Source organism: Piliocolobus tephrosceles, chromosome 15, assembly GCF_002776525.5.
Source record: "Piliocolobus tephrosceles isolate RC106 chromosome 15, ASM277652v3, whole genome shotgun sequence".
NCBI lineage: Eukaryota > Metazoa > Chordata > Mammalia > Primates > Cercopithecidae > Piliocolobus > Piliocolobus tephrosceles.
The window spans coordinates 81,197,629-81,223,093 of NC_045448.1; the positions used below are offsets into that span (position 1 = coordinate 81,197,629).

Sequence of the window (25,465 nt, forward strand, 5' to 3'; positions counted from 1 at the left end):
AGTCGAGGAAGAGCACAGAGCTTGATAAGTATCACCCAAAGAAAGCAAAAGACAACATAAGTGGGCTAACAACAAGGTTAGGAGCTCTAGATTGGGGCTTGTTAGTGTGTAAATAGTTAAAATATTTCTTTGAGTGTTTTAACTGTCCATATAATTAAAAAGAAGACATTATTCTCTGCAAGTTCCCTCATAACATTAAGAATTAAAGTGCTTGGGACCTGTGTGCTTGCTTTGAAGACAGTGCTGGCATTTTGGAGGGGGACATGAGAGGGAGAAAACACCAAAATAGGGAATGAAAGGTGGTGCTGCCAGAGAGGATGGGAAGAGGTCATTCTCATGGGCTTTGGCAAAGATGAAGAGAGAGGTCAGAGTTAATTTGGGCAGGCAAAATAGCCTCGGCTCTGGCACCAGAATGGAGATACTTTTGGGATCCCCTAGGAGGCAAAGAGTCCTTAGTGCTCCCAAACCTTGTAGTTCTTCTGCCCACTGTCACCCACATATCTTCCTCACTTTCCTTTGCTGTGGGGCTGGCAACGGGAAAGGTCCCATGTGTTCTCAAGTACATCCTGCCTCCTTGTTCCATTAAGAGTTCTCATCTCTTGGAAGCACCTTTTTATCAAATCTATTCTCTTTCAGTTCCTACTCTTTTCAAGTTTATCTACTCCTACCACTCACTACTTTGATAAAAGCCATTTGCTCTTTGTACTTCTTCCAAGGGTATATACATCTTAATCCTATGCATACAATCAAAGGTTTTGACTCCTAGAAATTTCCATCTTTCTCCTGCATAGGGAAGGTATTTGAGCAGGGAAGAAAGGGAATGAGTGTATAAAGTGTAGAAAGGGGATGAGAGTAGGCAACAATATGACTCTACCATGGGTGAAGACACAGTGAGACACCAATTCCACCCCTGCAACTAGCCTTGTCTCCAAAGATTGGTATCATTTAATTAAGCCAGCAGCTAGAATACTAACTACTCCATTCATAGCCAATACATATTTATATGTACATATCTATACATATTTCTAATTTACTTAGCACCTATTCTGTATAAGGTACTGTGCCAGAAACTTCAGAGTTTCAACGAAATGTAATGGTCTGACACTTTCCCATCCTTGGGCGGCTGTGCCTTTAGTTGGATAAAAAGAAATATGCTCGTGACAAATTTCTGAACACTACAGGATAGTAATGATGCAGCTTATATTATTTGTATACCGTGTGACATCAGAAATTCAATTAACAATGCAAGAGGCTTGCACAATATAGAATTATTTCCTTGGTGAGAATTGTTCATAAAGACCCAAATAAATGGCAGAGATGGCTATAGGCACACAGAAGAGGCTGGGTTTCTGTGAACTGGGAGGGCAGCGAAGGGGTGATGGAGGAATTAAAACATGAGCTGGCTCTTGATAGAGTGATAAATGAGGCACAGGGAGGCCAAGGCTGTGGGTCCCCACATAGACATACTTTCCATAAATTAAGGTAACCCTCTGCCTGAATGTTTTCTGATTTCTGTGAATTCTCAGCAATGTAGACCCAGTTATTGACCTCTTTTCGAGATGGCAGAAAATGCCAGACTCTAGGGATTCTTTAGGTGTTGAAAGCTTTAACTGTAGCTGAGTGGTTTGGGGAATACACACTTAAAAATGAAATGGAACTTTAAATTTCATTGAAATTTAAATTATTCCGTTTGGGGGTGTGTGTGTGTATGTGTGTATAAAATCAATGGGAATTTGCACTTTGCCTTGACTACTTTTATCTCAACTGTAAAGATGAAATGGCATCTTTTTTGGCAGTTTGCTCAGTTCATGGTCTCTTTCAGGCTTAGAAGGGATATGTGGTTAATTAACCCCAGCTTTTAGCAATCACCCAAGATCGGGGAGTTGGAACTATGAAAAATTTCTTTTATGCAGGGTTGTCTGGCAAGTAATCACTGAGGACTACACCTGTGTTGATAAAATAAATCAAGGAACAAGAATTGTAACCTTACACAGGTGCCAACTACTACCTATGGCTTTGATCAGCAAATTGCGAAGTGGGTGAAATTTATTTTTAGGACTCTATATTTTCCAAATCATCTATCCCTTTCATACCTGCTGCCTATCCCTAGGTGCCTACTTGGACCATCCATCTTTCTATCAATAAACAAGCATTTCCTAACCATGTCTTAAGAGTTTCATCCTGAGTTCTTTGGGAGAAAACCAGGCATGTTCTACCCACAAAAAAGCTTGGGTTGTATTTTGCAGCCACACAAAAACTTATTGAGTAACAGCAGGTAGTTAGTATACAGTAAATATATGCACTGTTTGGCACACTACTTACATGAAAGATGTGGTCAGAGGTGGGAGATTTTTAGCTTTTCTTTGAAGGATGGGTACAGCTTCGCTAGGTGAATTGTGAGTTAGAAGGGGAAAGGCCCCTTCCAGCCAGACACCAATATGAGCCCATAAAGAAGCAGGACATTTGTGAGTTGTTGGGAAAATACAAATAGATTAGAATTGGACCATTATGAGGGGGAGACCATATTCTGAAGCCCTAACATACAGGCCCAAGAAAAAACAGAATTACCATTTAGTCCAACAATTCCATTATTTGGATATATACCCAAAGGAATATAAATCATTCTACCATAAAGACACATTTACAAATTTGTTTGTTGCAGCACTATTCACAATAGCAAAGACATGGACTCAACCTAAATGACCATCAACAGTAGACTGGATAAAGAAAATTTGTCACATATACCATGAAACACTATGCAGCCACAAAAAAGAACAAGATCATGTTCTTTGCAGGAACATGGATGGAGCTGGAGACCATTATCCTAAGAAAAGGAATGCAGGAACAGACAACCACATACCTCATGTTCTTACTTACAAATAGGAGCTAAATAACAAGAACACATGGACACAAAAAGGGGAACAACAGACGCTGGGGTCTACTTAAGGGTGGAGGGTAGGAAGAAGGAACGGATCTGAAAAAATATCTATCAGGTACTATGCTTAGTACCTAGTGACAAAATAATTCTTATGTAGGTAAACTCATGTCACAAAATATCTGCGCTGTTTGGCACACTACCTACATGAAGGATTTGGTGTGACACATAATGTATGTGACACAAAGTGTGTCACACAAAATCCCTGTGACATGAGTTTACCTATATGAGAAACCTGGCACATGGTATCCCCAAACCTAAAAGTTAAAAGAAAAACAAAAAGATTAAAAAAAAAAAAAAAAAAAGGAAATAGGACTTCAGTAAAATCTAAATAAAAATCAAATACTGAGCTGAGGAAATTAAAGCTTGTTCTTAGCAGGCCATAATGAGGATGATGAGGGAATGCAATCAACAAAGGATGCTGTGGCACTGCAGTGGGTGGGTGTCGTGGAAAGAGAGATTTGAGGAACAGTATGAATCCTTATAGACTTTTTGATGGGCAGTTTCTCAAGGTTAGTGACTAACTAACTGGATTTAGGGGAGAAATACGATATTAAGATTTAGAGCTGGGTCAGTGATTAGTGCTGGGGAAAACCCTGTGAATGAACCTAGATGCCCTGCCAAGACATGAACCCTCCACACAGTGCTCCAGACCTTGCTTGAGGTCTGCCCTGATCCCCACAACTCTGCTTTCCAGTTATTGTGGCTTAGTATTTTAAGATCCCTGGTTTAATTAGACCCTTTTCTTTGTAAGTGACAGAAATGCCATATGAATAAACATGGAGGCATTTATTAACTCATGGCACCAGGTAACCCATGGATAGAAACTTATGGCTTTAGGTGCAACTAGATTCAGGAGGGCAAATGTTTCATTCATTGACTTAGAAAAATTTACTGAAAACCTGTTACATTCCAGGTACACCTCCAGGCTCTAAGGATATAATGACAAGCAAAACAATTATTTTGTAGGTTAATGTGTTTTATATACTGAATGTTTGTGTCCCCTCAAAATTCAAATGTTGAAATCTCCAATGTGATGGTATTTGGAGGTAGAGGACTTTGATAAGTGATTATGTCATGAAAGTGGAGGTCTCCCAAATGGGATTAGTGGAGGCCTTTGATAAGTGATTATGTCATGAGGGTGGAGATCTCCTGAATGGGATTAGTGCCCTTATAAAAGAGACCCCAGAGGACTCCCTTGCCCCCTTGGCCATGTGAACACAAAAAAGAAGACAGCCTTCATGGACTAAGAAGTGGGCCCTCACCAGACATGGAGGTCTGCCAATGCTTTAATCTAGGACTTCCCAGTCTCCAGAAATGTGAGAAATATATTCCTGTTGTCATAAGCAACCCAGTCCATGATACTTTTGTTATAGCAGCTCAAATGAGTTATTAATAAAAGAGGACATAATGGAAAATATGAACCATTTTGATTTGACTCCAAAACCTGACTTCTCTTTTCTTCTTCTCCTTCTTCTTCCCTTAAATTTCTTTTTCTCCAATTCCTCATCCCTTTCTTGCCACAATTTCTCTCACAATCTCTGCCTCCTGTCTCTGTCTTTCTCCGTCTTCCTCTGCCCCTCTTTCTCCCCCTCCTTCTTTCAGCTATGCTTTTCTTTTTGTGGGGCCTATTTTTGGAGACTTCAAGGTTTGTCTACTACCAGTTTATCAATCTCAGTGGCAAAATATGTCTCCTTCCTAATAATTCTACCTACAACCTATGATTCTACTGCTGATTCTCACTGGTTTGGATGATATTATCAGTTTGTTCCGTGTCCACAGAGTCTCAGTTGGGAGTTAGGAGGGCTGCTACTGAAATAGCATGGATAGGTTGATGGCAGGTTAAGAACAGGGGTTGATCGCTCTGAGCCAGTCCTGCTTTGTACATTGTCCAAGACATATCCTGATATTGCTCTACTATTGGGCAGGGCCTGGTAGTCTCACCAATATTACCATATTCTTACCTTATATATTGATGATTATTTCCTTGAAAATGAATGCAGTCTGGCAGAGAAGAGTCAGAGATACATCAGTGTTTCCCTTTCCACCTTTACCTCCTTCCCATCCCCTCCACCACCTCAGATACCAAGAAAGCTGGGTTGTGATGTGGTCAGAATATCTTGATTATAGATTTGCTTTGTGGCCACTGTTCAACTTTCATCCATTCTAAAGAGATACTGCCTGTTTCTTTTCCAAGAGAAACGTCCTTAGCTAGTGAAAAGGTATATTTAGAAAGGTCCACATGCTCCAACTATGATTTATACATAATATAAAGATATTATGAAATGTTCAAGGTTCTATAAATAATGGTGCTATTTGTAATAGGGATATGATTTCTATATCCAGAGTTTGAGGGTAGGTGGGCAACCCTCCAAAAATGATAGTGTGACTGTTGGATCAATAGATAATTTTTTTCTCCCTCCTGTTGTCTAAATCATAGGTTTAAATGACAGCAACATGTGTTGGAGATAGAGTGCATGGCATATTATTGCTTTCTGGCATTCTGATGATTTTGACTTCCATTTCTTTCAAATGACAACAATTTGAAGACTGGCCATTTGATTAGCTCTTGAAATATCCAATATATTAGAGTCACAGCTACACAATATTTTGAAGATTCCTTATACATTCAGTCATGTCTGCAGGTCCCTTCAAGGGAAAGGAAGGAAGTGATAAACATCTACCTTCTTACAACCATGTCCCACATATTAATATAGTACCCTGAAACATGGTTGATGTGCGCCCATGGATCCAGTAGAAGCACCAAGATGGTTGATTTATATTCCCAGGGCTTCCATGAGAGAACCCCCAGAACTGGATTATGTGTTTATAGTAGAATGAGGGGCTGGGATGGGAACAGTCTTTAAAGAAATACTCATTTTCTGGGAGGCCGAGGCAGGTGGATCACGAGGTCAGGAGATCGAGACCATCTTGGCTAACATGGTGAAACCCCGTCTCTACTAAAAATACAAAAAACTTAGCCGGATGTGGTGGCAGGCACCTGTAGTCCCCACTACTTGGGAGGCTGAGGCAGGAGAATGGCATGAACCCAGGAGGCGGAGCTTGCACAGAGCAGAGATTGCATCACTGTACTTCAGCCTGGGCAATAGAGCAAGACTCCGTCTCAAAAGAAAAAAAAAAAAAAAGAAATACTCCTATTCAGAGATTTATAAATTAATAATTTTTGTTTCTTTTTGTTTTATAAGTTAGGGAGTCAGTATCAGTTGTATATTATTCAGCATGTTGACATAAATCCATTACAAACATCTTCAGAATTTCAGAAGAGGTGATGGGTATTCATATAGGAGTGGGGTGGGGATCTTTGTCCAAAGTGGGCCAAAAGAGGGGCCTTTATTTTACAAAGGGGCAAAGAGCAGTGTTATTAAAAAGAAATTGTTGAAATAAAATATCATTCTTTTTCTAAAGATTAATTGTAAAAACAGAAATTCCTGTTAATGGCTTAATCCTTCTGTTTAAGGACAAACTGGAAATATAAAGATCTTCAAGATAATATCTGATGCTTTAGCAAACTGGACTTGAATTTAAAAACAGAGGATGGGAGAATAAAGGATCTCCTTTTAAAAATCCAAGTCAGGAAATTTATTCCCTTCACTCTCATCAATTCAAGCCATGGATCTACCCCAGATGTGTTTTGTAAAATAGTTCTCAAAGACTAAAACAAATAAAATTTAATAAACATGCACCTCCCTAGCACAACAGATGGCAACTAGGGAAGGTGCCCACAGCAATGTGGAGAATACTCCCACCTGGCTTCTTTTTTTAATAACGATATTTATTAAATGGCTATGTCTATTGCACACTCATTCTCTGCAGGTAAAGGTAAAGAAGAAAAGTGGCGAGCTGGTTCAAAAAAGGCATATGAGATCTGTGGACAAAAAGCGGCAGAGGAAATACATCTCAAAGTGAGATTTTACTGGTAGCCTTTGAAGAGAAACACATGAAACTATAAAATCACAGAATCCTGAAATTTTAGAGAAGGGAGATTGTTTAGATATGGAATGGGAAAAGCCCTGGCTGGGAGTCTGGAGGTGCTGGTCAGATACTAATGAGCCAAGTGATCATAATCAGTCACTTCATATCTCTAGACCTTGTTCTCCTTATCTTTGAGGGGAATGAAGGGGCGGGCAAGGAAAGACAGCTAACATTAACTGAGTTAACTCTGCTGGTTAGGTATTGGCTAAACCTGTTATATGGTCTATGTCTTTTTATGCTCCTAATAATTATATTAAGCAAGCACTTAGCCATGTTTTGGAGATGAGAAAAACTTCAACTGCCTGTCAATCCCCGACCCTTTCTGCAGTGTTACGATTGTTTCCCCGTAACAGGGAAGTATAGTTACAGATGCGTGATGGTTCTTCTGCTTCTCATATTTCACAATTCCATAACTCATGTCTGGCCCTTTCATTCTACAGATGATAAGTTTGGAGTCTAGAGATGTTGCCAGGTCACTTAGGTGGTTACTGGCAGAAGAGTGGTTACAACTAATTGGCTTTTGTTTCCTTCTGTTCAGCAAAAACAGGGAATAATTGGATGACTGACTTAACACCACACATTTTGCTTTTATTATTAGGTGATGATGTTAATACTTAGATCTGCTTTCACTTCCGTTTGTTAAAGTATTTTTAATGTGTAGAGCCTGGAGGGTCAGGGATGGACAGCTAGGTGAGGCTTCTGGTAGACTCCTAGGGAACCAGGATGTGCTCGTGATGATCAAATCCTTAGTTATGAGACAAAATATGTCCCAGGACCTACTATGTAAAAGACTGAACTGGAGATTCTGCCCCTCATTTCACCTCTTAGAAATATCTCAGACTAGCTGTGTATTTACAATGAACTGCCCCAAATATTCCTTCTTTAAAGGGAGATAAATTTTTCTTTAGGGATACCAGTTTTTGGCAAGTGTTTGTACATTATCTGCCTGGATGGAGAAAGCAGAAGGACAGGTGATCCAAAAATAGTTTCTATATACTTTCTAAATCAATTCTTTCATTTCTTTTCCATAGCAGAAATACTTTCCTAATTACCCTGAATAGTCTTAATGTCTTTTATTGTTTCTAGCACAGTAGCATTGTGATTGATTGTCCTGCTAACCTTGTGAAGAAGACAGAGCATATATTATGCTATCTATTGTGCTTATGACAAAACTCAGACTTTTTTTAAAAAATGAGGTAAATGGTTAGTCCAGGATCATGGAGGCTACTAATAGGGAGCTGACACTAGGAGGCAAGTCTCTGCTTCTCTCTTCCTCCCTCCTCACTATCCCCCATTGCTCTCTCCCTTTCTCCTCTCCTCTTCCTCCCTCTCTGTCTCTGTGTCTCTGTCTCTCTTTCTCTCCCTCTTTTCCTCTCTCTGTCTCACTCTCAGTGGCTGGCTTCCTGTCCAGTTTAAACTGATGAATTTAAAATTATGGCCACATTTAGACATACAGAGCTGAGGAAAGTAGGACATAATGGCTTCCAAGTCCCCATTTGCTGTGCAAAGCTGAGCTACTATTGTTATTCCTGCACAAATACCTCATTTTTTAAAATTGGAGCTTAGAAAGGGCCAGTGAATTGACTATCCCATCCAGTGGCCCAAAATTCCTAAATCCTAGTCCTTGTTTTAACATTCCCCAGCCTTATGTACAGTGACAACAAATATGGCACCCAAGTCCACTAACTACATTTCTGAATTGTTTGCAACCAAGGACTTTCAGGCTGGAGAAACCCAGGATCACAAATATTCCACAAACAGCATCCGGACAAAAGTGAAACGGAATGACTAACGTTACCAGAGATTGTCTGGGCTTGTAGATCAAAATAAAGTTGATAGTAATCACACTATAAAAAAGCTCTTATAAAAATAATTTGTCTCTGTAGCTAATCAAACTGATCTCTTCACATCATGGAGAAAAAGCTGGCTCATTTCACTCACTGCCTTCCCAGAACCATCTTGCCTTCTTGCCTACATGACTTTCTTTTTGCCAAAGTGCCTCTCTCTTTCCTATTCCAATCTTACACAGGGCTTAAGGTCGAGCGAATTTTCTCTTTCCTCTGTGAGATTTCTTGACTTCCCAAATGCAATATCTTCTCCCTCTTCTGAGCAACTCAGTCGTTGAGCATGCCAATATCTCTGCACAGTTTTTGGTATTGTTAGTCTTGTGTACTGGTCTATTCCCCTCTATCAGGAGCTCTTTGATGGTGAAAATCATGGCTATCACTTTTCATGTGTTCCCCACAGTGACCAACAGGATGCCTCACATCTAAGGGATATGTGTTTTACAGTTCCAGGATATTGATGCCAGAAGGGATACAGATCCCACATGTTGCCCTTCTGCTCACAGAATGGGGCAGCCAAGCCTCCCACATGTGTCTGTAACAACTGCAATTACAATCTTGAACATGGCTCTTTCCCCTGGGGGTAGGATTGTCAGATTTAGCACATAAAAAGACAGGATGCCCAGTTAATGTGAATTTTAGGTAAACAATAATTTTTGAAGAATAAATATATCCCCCCATTTTTTTTAAGTTTAAAAGTTTAAAATGTCATCTGATGCTGCATTTGCACAACTCACCTTGTTCGCCGTACCCTAATCCAAGCACTATTGGATTCTATCTTTATTTCAATTTTTGATATTTTATTTTCAACATGGGTTTCTTTGATTTTAGTTTTGATTTTAAAAATATTACATTAGGTTGGGCGTGGTGGCTCATGCCTGTAATCCCAGCACTTCGGGAGGCTGAGGCAGGTGGATCACAAGGTCAGGAGTTTGAGACCAGCCTGGTCAATATGGTGAAACCCCATCTCCACTAAAAATACAAAAAAATTAGCCAGACATGGTGGCACGTGCCTGTAATCCCAGCTACTCGAGAGGCTGAGGCAGGAGAATTGCTTGAACCCGGGAAGCAGAGGTTGCAGTGAGCCGAGATTGCGCCACTGCACTCCAGCCTGGGTGACAGAGCAAGACTCTGTCTAAAAAAAAAAAAAAAAAAAAGTATATATTACATTAAAATATTATTTGTCTTGACGACTGAGTTCCTTGGTGCCACCTTAAATTTTACATCTAAATTATATTCCCTCTCTCCCTCTTCACTCTCTTGACACCAGTCCCAGGCCCATTTGATCCTCATTCTTCTTATCTGAAAAATGGTTACATAGATATGGTACTGACAGGATGGAATAAGCCCAGAGTCTGCCATTTACATTCACTCAGTAATTATTTTGTGTATCTAAAGTGGCTCCATTTTTTTCTTTTTACTTTGAAAAGTTTATTAATCGACCCTCCGTCTGTTGTAGCCACATTTTAAACTAAACTCATAACTTAATTTTCGAAAGTAAGTCTTTCTTATTCTAATAAATGAAAAGGCCATAGGAAATTATGATTTTCAGAATGATCATAGTCCAGAGCTCCACAAAGGTGCCCTGTATTTTGATGGCCGACAACCTATTTGCAAGGAGAGAACCAAACAGAAAAGGAATAGCCTTTGACTGTTGAATTTGTGGCAGATCTGAACTTGGAGAGGCAGAGCATTGAAATTACACTCACTGCACAACCACATTCCCTTGAAAGATAGAGCAGCACGTTATTCTCCTCCATATACTTTTGTTTTCTTGGAGCTATTTGCAGGCTGATATTTCAAAGTTGTAAAATGTTAGCCACTGTATTTTAAGCTCTTTCCACTTACAAACCTTAGTGTCTACATCTGAAAGTGAGTGTATGAGTTTAGGGAGTGGGAAAGGATGATGGGGAATTGTAGGATTTTAGAAGACTAAAAATATATGCACATATGTCTTGGTTTGGGCTTTTTAATGAAAACCCTATAGGACTGTGCATCAGACATTTGTTCAGAAAAAATAGTTAATTAAGCAAGTGGCAGAGAAGAGTGACTACTTTAAACCCAGCTATGGAGAGCTGGTATGTATGTATCAGCTTTATGTGTCCCGGATTTTGTCATGGAAACAGAACATTTAGAAACCTGTTGGATGGTAATTTTTAATGCATTGCCAATTCATGTTATCCCATTAGGCACAACTTAAGATCTGGGATCTCATTTTCCTCATATCAGCAAATTACTACAGAGACCTACGTGATTTTACAGAGACTATGTAGGCCACAAGAATTGACTTGCCACTAGCATGATAAATAAATCAATCTGTAGCGTTTGACTAAAATTTAGATAATTTAATCGATTTGACAAGGTTCTTGAAAACATTTATCTTTTAAGGGGAAGATAATTGTCATCCATAAAGTCTATAGAGCTTTTCATCCATGGGAATCTTGTTGCTCTTTTAAAAAGACAATGGGGATTCTTTTTTGTTCAGTTTTAATTGTTTTTCTGTACCCATCAAAAAAAAAAAAAAGGAGAAAAAGCAAAGAAATGGGAAACTAGTGAAACTTCCAAGTGAATAATTTATTAAAGAACACTTTTTTTTCTCTACCTCTGCCTGTTATAGTCATAAGGGAAATTTTCCTCATGACCTCAAGCTGTGGGTTGCTTATTATCATTTTTAGCATTTCACTACATGACAGAGTAGAGATTAGCAATACTGTATTTTCTAGTAAAGCATCTCTTTTGAATTTGATACAGAAGTTGCAGTACGGCTTAAAAAATACTGGTATAAAATTCTGAATTCTGGTGATTTACTTAAAATCCTTTTCGATTTAGTTTTTATTATCTCAATTATCTTCTATTCAGAAATGTGCCTACACAATATAGACACACAAAGCATTTGTATTTGAAGGCAAAAACAAAACATCCTTGTTATATTTACTTAACTGCTAAGCATCTGGAGCAGGGATGAAAACACAGATTTGTGTGGAGCTGAATATGGACATATGTATAACAATCCTGACAATGTATTGGTTTTTATCAATTTTAGTTATTATTTCAGGAAAAATCAACTTTAGAGACCAAATTATGTTATAGTTATATATTAAAAATAATCTTTTAAAAATTGTTTGAATTTAACATCTCATGTTTTCCTGATTTTTTTTTTTTTTACTTTTAGTATCTCTAACATTGAATATGCTAAACCAGAAATTATTTCTCTTTTCTTAATAGACTGGAAGGAAAGAAAAAGGAGATCCTCTCAACATTGCGATTGATAAGATGACTAAGAAAACAAGAGATCTAAGGAGACAGGTACTATTTTTTATTTTTACTTTAAGTCCATGATATTTAGTAGTGGTTTCCAACAATATCCCTTTCCAGGGTATCTTCTTGGAGATGACGATGAGGTTGTTATTCTTTATAACATCTGCATATACAAAAAGATCCCATTTTATCGGCAAGGTAGAGATTGCTGGACAGAGATGAGCCCGTTGCAAGCAAGGAAACAGTTCCTGAGCAGGTGGCTTCTCACTGCCCAGATCCAGTCTGTCCCGGTGGAGGCTGGATGAATTCACTACTTCTACATCTGGTCTTTAGTTTTCCAAATCCAGGTATGCCAAGAGCCTGTGTCTGATCTTTGCTGGTTCTTACTTATCAAACTCCCGGGAATTTAGTGATAAACCAGAATGCTAATGGTTAATGAGAAATACAACTCTTAATCTAATGGGTTAATTAAGGTCTCTTGGTAGTGTATTCCCTTGGGAACATAAATCTAGGAGAAATTTTGCTTATCAGATGCTTGTTTGGGAAGCAGGGAATAAAATGGCTAATGACATCATTAGTTTAATGGGTCTATTTTTCTTAATGGGGAGAAATCTCCAGTCAGGGCCCTTTTTTCTCCTTGAAAGTGTTGTATGAACACTGGTAAATGTTGCCTTAGAACCCTGATATTATATGTGGCCATGATGAACTCCTCTTGCTTTGGTAGTAGTATTTCTCTGAAAGAGATTTTACCACCCACTGAGTTATAATAAAACCCCCTCTTCTTGATTCCTGCCCAGGAGGACAGAATCCTGTCTCCTGCTGTAGCTTTGGCTATGTCCATCTCATTCACTAATTGTTGATTGTGACAGCCAGCTAAAACCAACCACTGCCATGGCAGCACCTGCTGTATTTTGTGCAGCTGAAACAATTGGTTTAGCATGGCCACATCCAGCATTTGCTCCTGCAGTGTGTTAAGTACAAACAAAATTAGCAAGAGGCCTGGGCAAGAATGGCCAAGTAGAAACTTGGAAATGATTTGAATGAGAGGAACCAACCACTTCTGACTGCTGGGGAGCTTCTTGGCTTTTATCAAGACATCACCTGAAGGTGTAGACACACTTGATCTGGTGTCCTTCAGAGGATATCACAATTATTTCTGGAATATGAATATTCTAGCTCACCAGCTAACAAACCTTTTGGGGGAAACATTCCCTTTTACTTTACTTCAAATAAGGCAGAATACAACATTGTCCTTTTAGGTATTAGTAACTAACAGCAAACGAATATATGGCCAGGTCTCTGTCTCTTTGCTCTCTTAGACCATCTCTACATATCACCATTTAATATGAAATGATATGGGTGGCAGGAATTGTAATGGAGGTTAGTTGAAAACACTGAATCAGATACCAGAGCCCTTGGTTTTAGTGTTAGTTCTGCCACTAAACTGGCAGTGTGACTGTTGATCCTTCATTCCTTGGTCTTACAAAAGTAAGGAGCTAAACTAAATCTGTAAGCTCTTTTTAAAAAAAAAAAAAAAAAAAAAAAAAGCGTAAAAAAATTCTATGAGTCTAAGGGAAATTCTCATTCCTATGTCAGAGGTCCCAATGACTGATAATCACAGATTTTTAAAAGCAATGGGAGGACATCTCTGGGTCTTGCCTTTGGCTAGATTGTCAACCAGGTAAAATTCATAAACTGGGTCCTCCCATCTTCCTGATCCCTTGGTCTTAGCAGTGATTACATTTTTTACATTCAAGAACAAGCCCCCTCAGTTCTTTTCAATCATGGACTACTCATAGCAGGATTATTATTATTATTATTATTACTATAATGGATTGAAAAAGTAATTTGTACTCTCATATTACAATTCCTGGAAAGGGTTGACTCTTTTTAGCAGAGGACAGTGGTAAAATTTGAAGGTGAAAAATTATGGTGGAATTTTAAATGTTTAGGTGACAAGCTCCTCGGAGAGCTTCCTGTAAGATGGCAGTGGAAGGAGTGTGTCCTTCCCTGAAATTATTCCATGTATCTTATTTTTTTCCTTACCTTTCTTCAAAATATAGAGGAATAAGGATAAAAAGGGAATTGTTTCATGGTATTAAGATCCCACAGTTATGGCACAATTTCACACCGTATCCATGAATTTGGTTGAAACATCTTTCTCTTCTCCAATCTGCCTTTCTAAAACGACGATGGTCCCCATCTGTCAGTTTCATCCCTACCCATATGTTGAGATATTTTTGTCTTTCTTTTCATCTCCTCTGCCTCCCCATGTACACCTGTAGTGGCACAAAAGCTTCTCTGATCTAAATTGAAGCTACCTAGCACTTGAGCAGATGGAACATGCAATGACTAATTTGTTTGGCCCAGGTAGGTCATAAGCTAAGATTTGGGTAACTAGTAATTAGATTAACAAGGTGTTACCTGGGTCTCTGATAGCCCCTCCACAACAGTGGCTCAGAGAATGCTAATGGCTCAAACAAATGTATACTGCTGACATACTTTCTGTTCTTAATTACAGATAAATGTATGCTAGAGCAGATTCTAAAAGAGAATGCTCAGTGATCATGTCCACTTCCCTGTACACATGTAGAGATCAAATCTCATAGGGAAAAAAAGGTGAAATAAAGATTTTAGCTAATTAAAAAATATTTTCAGTGACATTCATGACGTCCCACTCTTTCAGTCTCCTGCCTCCTCCTTATAGCCCTAAGTTTGGGCAGTGATTTTCAGAAGGGTGACCCTGGAGCCTTGAAAAGTTTTAGCCACCGAATTGAAAAGAAATAAAGTCAATCATGATCATTATTTTGGACTTTCCTAATGAAAGAAAGTGGAATTAGACTTGTAGATACTTAAAGAAATCAAGATTAATTGAATATCAAGGATTTTGGTTTAAGTGGAATTTTCAGGTAAGTAGAACTCCTCTCTTGAGGCAACATATCCCAAGGAACTGGGGCATTATAAATGGTGAAAATATCATTTAAAACTGATTAACATGAATCCATCTTACCAGTCAAACCCATGACAGGGGGGCAGTGGTAGAGGAGAATCCTCCTAAGGAATATTTTCTTTAGAATGAAAAATGGGACGGGTACGGTGGCTCACGCCTGTAATCCCAGCACTTTGGGAAGCGGAGGCGGGTGGATCACGAGGTCAGGAGATCGAGAACATCCTGGCTAACAGGGTGAAACCCTGTCTATACTAAAAATACCAAAAAATTAGCCAGGCATGGTGGCAGGCGCCTGTAGTCCCAGCTACTCGGGAGGCTGAGGCAGGAGAATGGCGTGAACCCGGGAGGCGGAGCTTACAGTGAGCCGAGATGGCGCCACTGCACTCCAGCCTGGGCGACAGAGCGAGACTCCGTCTTAAAAAAAAAAAAAAAAAAAAAAAAAAAGAATCAAAAATGGATTTAGGGGATGCTAACTCCCAGCTTTGAGCATTGTGTTCTCATTTTAGAGCTGTGAGCACAGCAGACCCTGCGTCTGAGCTATTGTCACTGCTGTGATTCTGGAATCAGCCCAGTGTGGAAACAATAGCTCTTGGCTGATGCCCCTTCTGGGTGCCTAGTGGCCCACATGGTCCATCCATCCCCTGGAGAAGCCTCAGTCAGTGTCGGCCAGCTGCACCCCTATTCCCTTTTGCTCTGTGCCACCTGTGAACTATTCTAGGTACGATCTCTTAATTTTTCTTATAGTTACAGGAATGCTAGTTGATTCTGAATGTTATTTTTGTATTTTTATTAGTCCCTGTTTTTTCCAAGTTGATAAATCAGCACCCAAACATTTCTCTCTGAGAAGCTAATAAATAATATCTATGACATTACAGTGTTGCTAAACTTAGCAACTCTTTCACTCCCAAAACAAATCACAGGCCTAATTCTTATTCCTTCACCCTTACTAGCCACCACAATGATTCCAGCAATGAGACTTAGTGAGTGTCAACCTGACAAAGGTCTCAATTCTATTATTACAATCAAAACATTTTTAACAACAAAAATTTATATAGAGAATGCTTTTACATTAAGGTGAGTACTTAGAATAATAATATAACAAGGCATTAAAAATCAATAAGCAAAACATGTTATTGGATGGAATGTTTAAAAGCTGATTCATTAATGTTGTGTCTCCAAGTAGTACTACAGAAAAATCTTCCAAGATTAATACAAAACAATTACAACTAAAAAATTCCTTAGCTGTCTCCTTTTTGACCCAATTCCTTATGTACGAACTCTGGCTGAAGGTGAACAGTTACCATGGAGAGCTTGTAAAATTACTGTCCATAAAATGTAAACTAATTTATAACCCACTTGTATTAAGTCCTTGCAAGGTACCTGGAACTGTTCTAAGTTATCTCTCTGTACTGACCACATTTAATCCACACACTAGCGCTAAAAGATTGTCACCATGCTTATTCTACAGATGAGGATGTTAAGCCAAGTAATGTACCTGATACAGTTTGGCTGTTTTCACACCCAATTCTCATCTTGAATTGTAGCTCCCATAATTCCCATGTCATGGGAGGGACCTGGTAGGAGGTAATTGAATCGTGGGGGCAGGTCTTTCCCGTGCCATTCTTGTGATTGTGAATAAGTCTCACAAGATCTGATGGTTTTATAAAGGGGAGTTCCTCTGCACATGCTCTCTTGCCTGCCACCATGTATGATGTGACTTTGCTCTTCCTCCACCTTCCTCCATGGTTGTGTGGTCTCCCCAACCTTGTGGAATTGTGACTCAATTAAGCCTATTTACTTTATAAATTATCCAGTCTCAGGTATGTTTTTATTAGAAGCATGAGAACAGACCAGTACAGCACCCATGGCCATACAGGGTGTGGACATGTGGAAGTTGCAGCCAGGCAATCTGGCTATAGGGTCTTGTACTCATAAATTTTACTCCATCCTGCCTCTCCATAGAATCAGCATATGCATGTGGGTCAACCATATACTAATGTACTCTGAGAAGTGCATGTGGGGAAGAAGGAAGGTTCACATAAATATGTAGAGGTGCTTCGAGGTTTTGAGCAGCACCTCTACAACTCTAGGATTTGTAATTGGTGGGATGAATGCACTGTGAAAAGAAAGGAAAGAAAACAACTATGGTTAATGTCAAAAACATGTTTCTTGTTTGTGATATATCATCTCTTGGGTCTCCAGTTGTTATGGTTCATTGGATCCTCTTTTGAAAAAGTGCAATTATGTTTAGGTATCTGACCTCTCAAAACATGAATTATAGATTTTCTAGAACAATGCAGAAAAAAGAGAATGTTAAGGCATTCTATTTTTTTTCTCACATCTGCTTATGATAGGGCCAATTATTTTTAAATTCATTGTAAAAAACATTTTTAAATCATTTATTTCTGGATTTGAATCTGTTTTTCTTCATAAGGATATGAGGCTATCTACATGGCAACAAAATATATTACAGAATATTGAGTTCCTCCAAGTGTTAAGGTTTGTGTTCTGTAGACTGAAACCCTACATATAAGAGCTAATAATCTCTGGAGTTTGGAGTCTAGGTCAGATTGTCAAGCTGCCGTGGAAACATGGAAATCAGAAAATGATCATGCAGCAAATGGGATTTGAAATACAAGAAATATGAACTCAGAGACAGCTAAATAGAAATGGGATCAGAGGCCAGGCATTGTGGCTCATGCCTCTAATCTGAACACTTTGGGAGGTTGAGACAGGAGGATCACTTGAAGTCAAGAGTTCAAGACCAGACTGACCAACATGGTAAAACTCCGTCTCTGCTAAAAATACAAAAAAAAAAAAAAAAAAAAAAAAAAAAAACATAGCCCATCATGGTGGCACACACCTGTAATCCCAGCTACCTGGGAGGCTGAGGCAGGAGGCTTACTTGAACCCAGGAGGCAGAGGTTGCAGTGAGTCGAGATCACACCCCTGCACTCCAGCCTGGGTAACACAGCAAGACTCTGTCTGAACAAAAAGAAAGAAAGAAATGGAATCAGAAACACCATAAATTAGAATAAGAATGCCAGGAGGAGCAGAGCAGAGTAGATAGTAGGCTGGAGCGCAATGGCACAATCTCAACTCACTGCAACCTCCACCTCCTGGGCTAAAGTGATCCTCTTGCCTCAGCATCCCAAGTAGCTGGGATTACAGGCACATGCCACCATGCCTGGCTAATTTTTTTTTTTTGTATTTTTAGCAGAGACAGAGTTTCACCCTGTTGTCCAGGCTGGTCTCAAACTCCTGACCTCAACCATGAAAGGCTATCCTTTGGATGTATCCCTTGACGATGGGTAGTACATTCAAGCTACCTCTACCTTAGGAAAATCCTGATAAAACAACCCTAAATTTCAGAGCACCATTTACTTATCACCTGGAAAATAGTCATTAGGCCAAATCCAAAGTACATTATTTTGTCAGTTGGAAACAGTTCTTGAAATATCATCTTGGGCTAGCTGTTCTCTTGTCAAGGTACTATTCAGCTCACAAAGTTGTTCAATTTATTTCTGTAAGCCAGCATATGGTTGATTGTTCACACATTGGCTTGACACTAGCAAGTCTAGATCACACAAAGAAGCAAAAGAGTCTAGTAGCTTGATCAACATTGTTTGATCAAATGGTACACTAGACTGAGCAGAGGGATCTATAACATAAGTATGAACATGAAAGCTCTCAATGAAGTGGGAGCTTCAACTACTGATTTATTCTTTTCTGCTAATTTCTCTAGGCCCTAGAAATCAAGGAAAAGTGGGAAGGGAAGGAATAAATAGCAATAACTGAGCCCCAAAACACCTGCTAGATAATGTCTGTGTTTGGTTCAATTCCCAACACATTCTTCTATTTTTAACCAAGAGAATAATACCATTAAGAATCCTGATCCTGAGACTGGAAGATCCACTGTAAGATTATGAAACAAAAATGCCATCACATTTTTCAGCATGGAATTCCTAAGCAGGGAAACTTAGAATATTTTCAACCATGGTGACTTAAATAACAAAGATTGTTTCATAGAATGCCCTTTCAGTTTACCAGAACATTCATTTTACTACACCCATGCTGGTTAAGTGAGGTTCGCCCATATTTATTGTTGGAGGCTATGTTTAGACTGGGATTCTTATCTAAAGCTGTCACTGAAAACGAGATAATTTTAGAGTATGTGGTGCATCTACCATTATGGCCTGAATTGAGGTGTTTCTAGAGCTGATGATAACAGCTAATCGCCTTGATTCTGACTGAATGTACTCAGTGGATATTTGCAGTCAGCTTGTAGCCAAATATATCTGTTCCATTTGACCCCTCCTTGCTGAGGTTACCTTTTATTACCTGAAATGGCTTCTGGCATCATCTTTCCCAGGGGAAATTTCCATCAGGACTGCAATATTTCTTTATCTCCCTATTTCCCGAGAAGCCTGGACAAATCTGAAATTCAGAAAGTGAGTCATCTTTCTGCTGGTTCTGCCGTGCCTGCTGTCACCACCAACCCTGGTGGGAGCCCATTTGCTCTAGGATGTCCTCATGTTGTGCCTTCGTGATTCCCATGGATGCCACTGTTGATGGCTGAGGGAATTCAACATTGCTTTTTGCTTGGGTGGAAAATTGTGAAGAAGGTGATGTTAGTTTGAACACCTCTCTATTTACATTACATGCCCTTGACTCATCTTTGTCCTCTTCTTGAGCTGAATGAAATTTCCAGGTTATCCTACAAACAAACCTTCACCCCACCATGGCTCTACACAATTATGCGCTTCCCACTGTGATCCACTTTTCAAGACAGTGACAGTCCCATGCAACTCCTCCTTTTGTTATTCCTTAAATCTCCTTCAGCCATTCAGTACAATTGATACCACCTCCTAAATGCATTTTGAGTCCATTGCTCCTCTCCACTGGCATTGACCCTAATGTGCTGCTTCTCACACACAAAAAAATGGCCATGGCCACAACCTCATAACCAGTATCCTAGACCCCAGTTTCCTGGTAACTCCTAGACCCCAGTTATGATTGCCCCAGCAGTCTAATAAGCCAGTGTTTCCAGATCCTTCTGCCTTTGCACTTGTGTTGCTTCTGCCTGGAATGCTCCCACCACCCCTTTTTGTTTTCTTCCAAGAAAACTCACATCTTTTCCTACTAGGCTTAGCTTAAATGTCACCTTATCGTCACAACTTTATCCAATTCCTGTAAACAGGATTTATCCAGTAGACTCCCAGAGAATTTAAAAATATCTCTATTATGACACGTTTTGCAGTGAGTTTAAGTTGTTTATTTGTTTTTGCCAGTGCTCATGTCTTTCTAGTCTTTGTTTCTTCAGGTAATATCCTAGTGCCCGAAATAAAGGAAGCCTGAACCACACAGGTGCTGAAAGAATGAAGAATCCCCTGTCTGTAGCCACCCCACCCAGGAAATATCCCAATCATCAACTTGCCTCCATTCTAAACTCACATGTCTCTGGTTCCATTGTCTCAAGGGCTAGATTTGCTAGCGTAAAAAGTCCACTTCTATTTTGAGGAAAATTTCCATGATTAATGAGGCTACCCTAATCCAGTAGTTTCCTGTTACTCAGTTGGCTTGAGAAGACTTAGCTCAAGAGCAGCTAAAATGAAGATATTTGACTCCATTTTGGGAGATTCTGACTTCATGTACCTCTGGTGGCACCTTAAAATCTCTGTCATAACAAGCTTTTTACTTATTTCTGATATTCTGCCATGTTTGAATTCTACTGTCTTTGTTTCCGATAGTTGGAACTTTCAGACATCAACCCACTCCCTCTGGCAGTATATTTGAGGATTTGTGAGGCCTTTCCAACTCTTCTCCAGTCTCCTCGGCCTCTACAAGACCTTTCTACTTCACAGAGACAATACCTGTTTTCAGGGGCAGAAAATCCATGTTTGAGGCTTGTAAGAGATAGAAAAAAAAAATTGTGTTTTTCCTACTCTCACACACTCTCCATAGCACACTTCACCTCTAGTCACCAAAATGTATGCGGTATGATGTTACCTCACTGAACAGTTCTTTGACACCAGCCGTCTGTCCTATAATTCAATTCAATTCTAACACTATCTACCTGGAGATAACTTCAGATTCCATAGACTAAGAGCTCGTTTTCACAAGATTGCTTCTACTTCAGATCCCAGTTGAAAGTAGTAAGTTGTCACCTATACTTTTGACTGACCAGCTGTAGAATGGGGGGTTCCCATTAATCCTCCCTCAGGAGCAATTAATTTGCTGGAGTGGCCTACAGAACTCAGGGAAACTGCATACTTTTACCTATTTATTATAAAGAATATACAGGTGAACAGTCAAATGGAAGAGATGCATAGGATGAGGTATGTGGGAAGGGGCTCAGAGCTTGTATGCCCTCTCTGGGTGCACCACCTTCCCTGTACTTCCAATTTTTTCGGCAACCAATAGATTTCCAAACTCTGTCCTTTTGAGTTTTTATGCATTGCATAGGCATGATTGATTAAGTCATTGGCCATTGACAATTAACTCAACCTTCAGCTTCTCTTACCTCTCTGGAGGTTGGGGTGGGTGGGGCTAAAAGTTCTGACGTTCTAATGACATAGTTGGTTTCCCTTGCAAACAGCCTGGATCCTGAGGCTATCCAGGAGCCCATCAAAAATTGCCTCATTAGAATAAAAGATGCTGTCACCCAAGAAATTTCAATGGCTTTAGAAGCTGTTTCCAATGTTACTACCTAGGAAATTATAAATATTTTAAGAGTTCTGTGTCAGTTACTGGGGTTAAAGACCAAATATTAGAACAAAAGGTTCTCCTAGTACCCCTTATATACAAGGGTTTTAGGAACCAGGGCAGAGGTCTGAACGAGGGGTTCAGGAACCAGGATCAATTTATATATTTCTATATTATATATTTATATAATTTATAGACTATAAATTATATATTTATATAATTCTATATATTTATGTATTTCTTATTATTTCACAAGGCTCCTCTCCTCTGGGCATAGGTTAGAAATGAATGGTCTGATTGCTCACTGCTTCTCATTATAGGGCTTGGAAAGATCTGTACTTTCTGGAGCAGGGCCAGGACAAGGGTAAGGCAAGTGAGGCACAGCCTCAGGTGCAAGATTTTAGGGGCTACCAAAAAGCTCAGTAATCAACATAAATAATATTGTGTGCAGCATTTAAAAAAATCAAAAATAATGCAGAAATCCATGATGAACAAAACATCAACATTGTAAATAAAGATAGGATCATCACAAATAAAATAGTGCCGTGCTGCGCCATATTGAAGCTAGAAGCAAAAGGAAAATCAGCAGTACTGATTCTGTCTGTATTTACAATGTTGCTGTCTTCTTCATCATGGATGAACCTTTTGTTAGTCCTGGCTCTGCTCCAGAGCATCTATCTATCAAAATCTTTATTGCACCTGCTGCAGAAGAAAGTTCCCCGCAACGTCTCAATGTCAGATGGCTTTCTTTTTCTTCTCACATTAGTGACAAAAGGGCTGGCTTTTAAATTTTATGAGATGACACCTTGGACTCCAGATTTGAAGACCTATTTGAATTGCAGTTGTCTTTTAGGTTGTGTTGCTCAAAATGCATTTCTTCTTGATGTTTATCACAGTGACATGGGCTTTTTATGGCACTCTGAAGTGCTTTAGAGAAAATGGAGAACATTTTAATACTGCTGATTTACTCTTTCAGGTCTACAGTAATTTCCTTACTGCCTAATTATAAGACTCGGTTTAATTTACTCTACACATAATGTTTACTGATGCACATATGGTGCCACATTTCAAGAAACTGTACCCAGAACAGGCATTTTTTGTCATACTAGAGTATGGAAAATTTCCATTTAGTATGATATTGGCTGTGGGTTTGTCATAAATGGCTGTTATTATTTTGAGGTATGTTCCATCAATACCTAGTTTATTGAGAGTTTTTAACGTGAAGGGATGTTGAATTTTGTTGAAGGCGTTTTCTGCATCTATTGAGATAGTCATGTGATGTTTGTCTTTAGTTCTGTTTATGTGATGAATTAGAGTTATTGATTTGTGTATGTTGAACCAGCCTTGCAACCTGGGGATGAGGCTGACTTGGTGGTAGTGGATAAACTTTTGAATGTGCTACCGTGTTTGGTTTGCCAGTACTTTATTGAGGATTTTTGCATTGATATTCATCAGGGATATCGGACTGAAATTTTCTTTTTGTGTTGTATCCCTGCTAGGTTTTGGTATCAGGATGAGGCTGGCCTCACAAAATGAGGGTGTATGTGTCCAGGAATTTATCCATTTCTTCTATATTTTCTAGTTTATTTGCGTAGGTGTTTATAGTGTTCTCTGATGGTTGGTTGTATTTCTATGGGGTCAGTGGTGATATCCCCTTTATCGTTTTTTGTTGTGTCTATTTAATTCTTCTCTCCTTTGTTCTTTTATAGTCTAGCGAGTGGTCGATTTTATTACTTTTTTTGAAAAAAACACAGCTCCTGGATTCATTGATTTTCCCGTTATATAGAGGAAAAAATGGTAATATATGTAATTCTCTCAACAAAGAATGTCCCCCAATGAGGGGGGAAATATCACATATCTTCTTAACTTGAAGAAGGCTACAATCTCTTTAAACACTTAGTTTAAAAGCAGACTAGTAAGTATGTGGTTACATATGTCTAATGATTTTCAGTTACCCCCAAAATGAGGAGATGGGTAGGAGATGGGGAAAGGAGACAGAGGAAAAATAATACTATTTTGTGGACTTATTTCTCAACTATCTTTGACAAGAAGCTATTGATTCAGAAATCATGGGTTCACAGATTCTTAGGGGTGGAAGGGACACTATGGGTCTTCCCAGGGCAAGAGGTCTTTCTTCAGGAATTTTAAGATGCCTTTTGTTAACCTCAGCTTTAAATATGGGAGCTCATTCCTTCATTACAGCAGTTGGTACAATTTTTGGGTAATTTTACTTATTAGAAAATTGAGTTGAGATTAGTGATTTTGTAATTATCAACCATTGATGTTGATTTTGTGCTGCAAAACTGATTTCTCTTCCTATGTATAAGCCCCAGATAAAAACTTCAGTAAAGAACTCTACTTAGAGTTCCAGAGACCTATAAATATTAAACATTATTGCATTCAAAACCATGGCTTCACCAACAATTGCCTTGCCTTATTGTAGCAATGAGTGCTGAGAATGGTTAGGCTTAGGAGCTGGGCATGTCTCTGGTCATTGAGACAACTGAAATAATCAGCTGTCTTGATCATCTGATCTATTACTCCTGTTTATACCTGGTTGTGTATGAAGGTCAGAAAAGTAAAGCTGTCCACTGACACTGACAGTTTTTTAGTGTCCATTCTTTACTTGATTCTTTACTGACGATCCCTACAATTCTTCAGAGACATATTACTGTCAACAAAACTTTGTTTCCAGAGTAGAGTATTGAAGTTGCAATAAGAAGATTAAATTTTGTACTGATATAAACCTCATAAGTTAGATGACTCTAGTGGGCTGATTCTGAAGCCTGTCCTTTTAATGACTGTGGTTGTTAAAGTTGGTACACTTTGCTCTTAGTTTATAGCTTTTATTAAAATTCTTTAATGAGAAGAGCATAAGGTAAATATCAATTATTAATGAGACATGAGTTTCTCTATAATAATCATAATAATAGGCTTCGTGTTTAATATAATCACCATTTCTTTCTTCCTTAAGCCATTCATATCTGTGTCCAGCTCCATACCAGAAACTGAACTGTGAATGGGATTTTGATAATTATTATTCTAATTAATCGTAAGGGAAAAAAGTAAAGGACTTTCATTTTAGCTGAGGGAATATCTGATTAAATGCATATCAGGAGACTAGCAGACTTGCCTGGTGTATTCAGTGAGAAATGGTTGAATGGATTGTGCCTGAGCATTCCAGGATTAAAGGAGAACCATTTGTCCTGAGGAGTTTGAGGATAAGAGTGTATTTTCTCTTTGATCCAACCATAAATGTTGTCAGAAGTTTGGGTGATTAATCAGTCCCAGACCCATCCTTTCTCCTTCCATAATTTCTTAGTTTTTCACAAATGCATCAATCCTGTTTAACTGTTAAGGGTAGGACTTCTGTATTTTTATTTGATTCCTTCAATTTCAACAAGGATCAGGTTGCCTTAAGTCGTAGCTACAGTATGAGTTGCAAATGTCTAAAGGGGGTGACTGTAAAACTAAAAAAGCACCTTTGGGCCAGGTGCAGTGGCTCACGCCTCTAATGCCAGCACTTTGGGAGGCCAAGGGGGGTGGATCACAAGGTCCGGAGACCGAGAGCATCTTGGCCAACAGGGTGAAACTCCATCTCTACTAAAAATACAAAAATTAGCTGGGCATGGTGGCGTGCACCTGTATTCCCAGCCACTCTGGAGGCTGAGGCAGGAGAATCGCTTGAACTCGGGAGGCGGAGGTTGCAGTGAGTTGAGATCGCGCCACTGTACTCCAGCCTGGGCAACAAGAGCAAAACTCTGTCTCGAAGAAGAAAAA

General features: G+C 39.1%; 1 protein-coding gene across 7 annotated transcripts in view; it reads left to right on the plus strand.

Annotated features, from left to right (window-relative positions):
* Nucleotides 1-25,465, plus strand: part of CTNNA2 (catenin alpha 2) — a 1,159,566-nt gene that overhangs the window by 871,483 nt on the left and 262,618 nt on the right. For all 7 annotated transcript variants that reach the window (XM_023224974.1, XM_023224976.1, XM_023224980.1 and 4 more), the window contains one exon: nt 11,998-12,078. In XM_023224974.1, the coding sequence (XP_023080742.1) occupies nt 11,998-12,078 (81 nt within the window). The remainder of the gene's footprint in view (nt 1-11,997; nt 12,079-25,465) is intronic.